The sequence below is a fragment of the Arachis ipaensis genome, chromosome B03, assembly GCF_000816755.2.
Source record: "Arachis ipaensis cultivar K30076 chromosome B03, Araip1.1, whole genome shotgun sequence".
Taxonomy (NCBI): Eukaryota; Viridiplantae; Streptophyta; class Magnoliopsida; order Fabales; family Fabaceae; genus Arachis; species Arachis ipaensis.
Genome location: NC_029787.2, coordinates 12,549,609 through 12,555,451, shown reverse-complemented (window position 1 = coordinate 12,555,451; position 5,843 = coordinate 12,549,609). Strand labels below are relative to the sequence as shown.

Below are 5,843 nucleotides of genomic sequence, written 5' to 3'. Positions count from 1 at the left end.
CAGAAACGGTTGTACCTGTAAGATACATAAGACTTTTTCAAGCTAGTGGAGCCAGCAAAGCAACAATTGCAGTCACGTCTCTTTGAAAACCATAGGCTTCTAAAAAATGTTAGTTTGTAAAAATTTTCCAGAGTTTTGAATTTTATAGAAACCAAATAAAAAAATATATTATTATTAGTAAACTAATGAGACAAATTTACATGTTACATTCATTCTTGCAGTTAGTCACCTTAACAAAAGTCCACCACATTCATATTCTTTGTGCGTTATCACATTGTTCTTCTTCTATGAAAATTGTATCAATCTGAACTCTGAACAAAGATAAAGAAAGATACAATACAATACAATAGATTAGAAGCCATATTATTCAGCTTTCCAGTTTCAACTTTGAAGGATGGGTAGAGCCTTACTCTCTTCTTTGCTTCATGATTTGATGGACAACCTTCTCTACCTCACCTCTCAAACCAAACATTTCATGATGAAGCCACACAAATACCAGCGCAAGCTCATGGATAAATTGCTGATCCTTGATGCTCTTGTGGATGATGCCGAACAGAAGCAGTTCACAGAAGGAAGCAATGCACAAGCAGTGAAAGGTTGGTTAAATGAACTACTACATGCTTCATACCAATTGGAGGAGCTTCTGATGCAGATCATGGCCACCATTAAGTCTCCGCATTCGCAGGGCCAGCAATTCTTCAAAGTCATCACAACAACAAAGAAGCCGGACAAGTATATCAAGGCTCGAATCAGCGAATCTCTTGAGAACTTAGAATCTCTGGTGAAAAAGAAAGATGTTCTTGGATTAACTGAGCATGCTACTTGGAGGGAATCGTTGCAAGGATTGCCTTCGTCTTCTGATGTGTTGGATAATTATTTCTATGGAAACTATCCAAAAGATTACTTCTATGGAAGAGAGGAAGAGGAGAAATCTATATTGGAAAACTTGTTATCAGCTAGTGAAAGTGATGAACACATCAAGGTGATTAACATTGTGGGAAAATCCGGGGAAGGAAAAACTGCTTTGGCTGATGTTGTTTACTTCAACCACAAGGTAAGGGAGTCTTTTGAACTTAGAGCTTGGATCACTGTTCCTTACAAGGCCACTGCTACCTTCATTGCAAAGAAGATTCTCCAGGCAGTTACCGAGGAGTTTGTTGCCGGAGAAGACTTCGATATATTGTGGAAGAGATTGCAAGAAAGCCTCGATGGGAAGAAGTTTCTGTTGGTGTTGGATGATATCAGGATTGAGGATGAATTACACAAATGGAGCAAGCTGATTGCTTCCCTTGAATCTTCTGCAGCAAAAGGTAGTTCCATAATCCTAACATCAAGTCCTCATGATGATCCAAAGCTACTGATGTTACCTGCAAATCATGATGTGCATGTGAGTTTGCTTTCAATAGACAATTGTTGGTCAATCTTTTTGGTGCATGCTTTTGGGCAAATAGACCTTCATCAACACCCGGAACTAGCCGCAGTTGGCAAAGAAATCGTCAACAAACTGGGAAACCTTCCCTTGGCTGCAAAAATGATAGGGAGTCTCTTACAAGATAAGTTGCATATCAATCAATGGGTTCAGATATTGAGGAGCGAATTGCTGGATGCAGGTGATGTGGATCTACCCATCCCTTCATTTCTAGTACTATGCTATCTCGATCTCACTGCGCAGCTTAAGCGATGCTTTGCTTATTTGTCATTGTTTCCAAAGGGCTACGAGTTCAAGCAGAAGGAGGTGATCCTCTTATGGATGGCCCAAGGCTTTCTGAATGACTCTGACTCTAAATCCAATGGAAAAAGCATGGAAGACATTGGTGATGAGTACTTTGGTTATCTAATCATGAGGTCATTCTTGCAACCCTTTGGCTCTGGTGTTAGTTTCATAATGCATAATCTGGTTCATGACTTGGCAAGCTATGCATTTGGAGAATCATATAAGCACCATTTGTCCTATTCAAGAAGCACAGAGGATTTTCCAGAATTATCCTTTTACAAACATGGAGAATTGTCAAGAACCATTCTACCTATATACTTGCCACTTGAAGGGGCTCCTAGGTGGTTCGACTCGTCGCTGCTTGAGCAAATAATTGTGAAGGTGAATCCACATGTCTTCCGGGTCTTATCCTTATCACACTATGATATCACTCACTTGCCTGCTTCAATTGGAAGACTAAGTTGTCTTAGTTACCTTGATCTCTCTCACACTGCATTGCAGACACTGCCAGATTCCATTTGTGATCTGCTTAGTTTGCAAACACTTAGGTTGACAAACTGCACTTCTCTCACAAGTCTCCCCAAAAGGATATGCAATTTGGTAAATTTGCGTTACCTTGATGTTAGAGATAGCGGTCTGCAGGAGATGCCGTTGGAAATGCATAAATTGACAAGTCTCCGGGCATTGACAGACTTTATTGTTTCCAAATATGTTCCAAGGTTTGGAGATTTAGCAGGGCTGTACAATCTCAAAACATTGACCATTTCAAAGTTGGAAAATGTGGTCTATGCTAAGAATGCATCAGATGCCAAACTAAAAGAGAAAAAGAGCCTTCATGAACTTATGCTTCAATGGAGCAATGGCAAACATAGCAATGGGAATGAAATGGAAGTGCTTGAGAGTCTAGAACCACACAAAGACTTAAAGAGGCTAACAGTTGAGTACTACAATGGTGCAAGTTTCCCAAATTGGTTAGGAGATAAATCTTACTGGGATTTACAGCTGGTAGATCTCCGCCACTGCGAAAATTGCAATTCATTGCCAACATTGGGGATGCTGCCATTTCTTAAAGACCTCTTCATTGAAGGGTTCACTCAAGTAAGTTCCATAGGTGCTGAGTTTTATGGGGTGGCGACTGCTTCACAAAAGCCATTTCAATCTTTAGAGAGATTACAATTTCAGGATATGCTGGAATGGAAGCAATGGAGCATATTAGAAGGCATTGAATTCCCTTGTCTTGTTGAGCTATATATAAAAAGGTGTCCTAAACTAGTGCGAGATTTGCCAAAGCAGGTTCTTTCTTTGGAAAAGTTGGAGATTTTTGGATGCTATGCCCTTGAAGCTCCACTTCCCAAAGTCTCTGATACATGTCAAGTGTTTGTGCATGACAGCAATGACATTGTTATGAGAAATATAGCTAAAACCCACTCGCAACCATCCTTGCGCCGGGTCAAAATTTCAGAAGAAGTGCATGAGATCACAATGCAATCCTTCTCTGGTTTTCCAAGCACTAAGTACACTGTTGGTTCTTCTTTAGGTGAGATTGAAGAAATTGCTCATGAAGAAAGGATGGAGAGTGAATCCACAAGAAGCAGATGGCCACTTGATTCTTCATCTTCAGATACATTAAGGATACCGAAACTAAAGGAAACTTCCCCTAGAATTATCAGTCACCAAGTTGAAGCGAAAATTCCCAACATCAAACAGCAAAAAGATCCACAATCTTCAGATACTAAATTTGATACTCCAATCACCACACAAGCAGCTATCAAGGTAGAAACTTCATCATCAAAAGAAGACTTAGATGATCAAAGATCATCCTTTGAAATGCTAAAGATTTCAACTGTGTCGCAATTGAAGTCATTGCCAACCAAACTGCACAGCCTAAAAGTTGAAGGGTGTGAGTCCTTAGAGGCCCTTCCAAATGACTTATTGGAAGGGATAACTACTCTTGAAGACTTGTATCTGATTAGTTGCTCTTCTCTTAGATCCCTCCCTTCCCTTGGTTCTGTCACAACACTTTATATACGAAACTGCAGAAGATTGGAGAATCTGCCATCTTTAGAATCAAGAAAGCAGCTTGCCTGTCTCCACCACTTGTTCATAGGGAGTAGCTGTGATTCTCTCACTTCTTTGACCTTAGATTTGTTCCCTAAACTCAAAATTCTCTGTATATGGGATTGTCCCAACCTGCAATCATTTAATGTTACTAAGGAGTATAAGGGTGATCTTCCATCACTTGAGTCTTTAGAGATTAGAGATTGTCCAAGACTGATGTCTTTTCCAGAGGGAGGAATACATGCTCCAAATCTAGAATCCATATTCCTTTCCAATTGCAAGAATCTGAACAATTTGCCAGATGCTATGAACTCTCTGACATCCATCAAGACATTATTTCTACATAAATGTCCAGAGATTGAATCTTTTCCATATGGGGGCTTGCCTTCAAGTTTAATTTTACTCTCCATAGCTTATTGTGACAAACTTACACCACAAAAGAATTGGAGATTGGATACTCTTGAGTCTCTCAACCGTTTGGAGCTTGAAGGTGGATGCATGGGCATGGATTCATTTCCAGAGGACATGATACTTCCTCCCAATATAAACTCACTTTGCATAAGCACACTGAAGAGTCTCAAGAAGCTAAACTACAGCGGGTTCCAACATCTGGATGCTCTTCAAACACTTGAAATTCATTGCTGTGGCATGCTTTGTTCCTTGCCTGATCAAGGCCTTCCTTCCTCCTTAAATCAACTCTGTGTCCAAGAATGCCCTTTGCTGACTCCAAGACTTAAACCAAATAGTGGGAAGGAGTGGCACAAGGTGGCTCGAATCCCACACATACAAATTGATCACCAAATACTCTATTTAGGGAACCAGTGCCAAAGCTAGGCACTCAGGTTAGAGGACTAAAACACTATGTACAGCCTACATGTTATGCACTCTGATGAACATTTATTTTCAGGATTTTTATTAAACCAAGAGAAGGCACTACTTTAAAGCTTATTTTCTTTACAGAACTCTGTGGAAAAATGTTTTCTTAATTTTCAGTGGGATAACTGCAATCTTGTTCAAGACTCATAATTATAAGCAAATGATCAAACTTCAACAATGTTATTTGAATAAATTTTTTCCTTGTCCATAGACTGTTATACAAAAAATTTGAACCCAAAAAAAAAATATCAAGTTTTCCAATGGACAAGATGCATGGACACCTAATGGCGGCCGCAAAAATAGAATGAGGTGAATGGAAGTAGTCATCTTGAGACACTATTATACTTTTTCTTTCAAACTCACCGATATTCATAAGAAAATAGAGGAGATCTTTTTTATACTAACTCTGAATTTTTCATTCATGGAACTTAAATTAACAAGCATAGAAGTACCATCAATTTATAGCTATAATTAGCAGTTTAGATTCCTAAATATCTAAAGCAACTTATAAAAAATATACACGGTTTACAAGATTGTTTACTGTCAATTCCTATTCAATTATACTTTTCTTTAAGGTTCCACATTCTTCTTTTGATTAAGTCAAAGTTTGTAACTCATCTTTTAATATCTTGAATACTCTAGACTTGTTAAAATAATGTTTGATTTATATTACCTTCTTAACATGCTTTGACAAGTGTTATGATTAGCTGATTTTTTTTATAAAAGAAAAGACAAAAGAAATAAAGAAAAGAGAGTAATTAAAATAGCAAAATACCTTTATTAAAGGATTAATGTAGACATAGTTAATATGTAATAGCTTGGCTTTTGCTTTACTGAACAAAATGTTGGATTTGTAACATGTGAAATCGTTCCTCATTTGACTATTCTTCCATTTAGTAGATGTTACTAAATTTGTCTCAATAGTATAATCAGTCTAATTTGTAATTATGGAATTATGGAGACTGAAGAAACTGCTTATGAAGCAATTATGGAAACTCAAGCGGCTGCAGAAGCATTAACAGTCTAATTTGTAATTACCAATATTCTGCTCGAGGCACATATACCTTAGTGTGATGCATTACAGTTACCATCTGAGAGTGTGACTCAGGAAAATCATTACTTATCCCTTAATTTAAATGATCTAGTAACTTTAATAATGGATAAAGCTAAATCCAATGAGTGATAAGCACCAAAG

At 38.0% G+C, this 5,843-nt stretch overlaps 1 protein-coding gene across 1 annotated transcript; it reads left to right on the top strand.

The window, feature by feature from the left end:
* LOC107629658 (putative disease resistance protein At3g14460) lies at window positions 207-4,856 on the top strand. Its single transcript, XM_016332498.2, has one exon. It carries the CDS (start codon window positions 395-397, stop codon window positions 4,604-4,606), a length of 4,212 nt encoding a protein of 1,403 aa, XP_016187984.2. The 5' UTR covers window positions 207-394; the 3' UTR covers window positions 4,607-4,856.

Excerpts from the sequence above, each read along its gene's own strand:
- LOC107629658 (XM_016332498.2), top strand. The coding sequence starts at position 395 with ATGGGTAGAGCCTTACTCTCTTCTTTGCTTCATGATTTGATGGACAAC.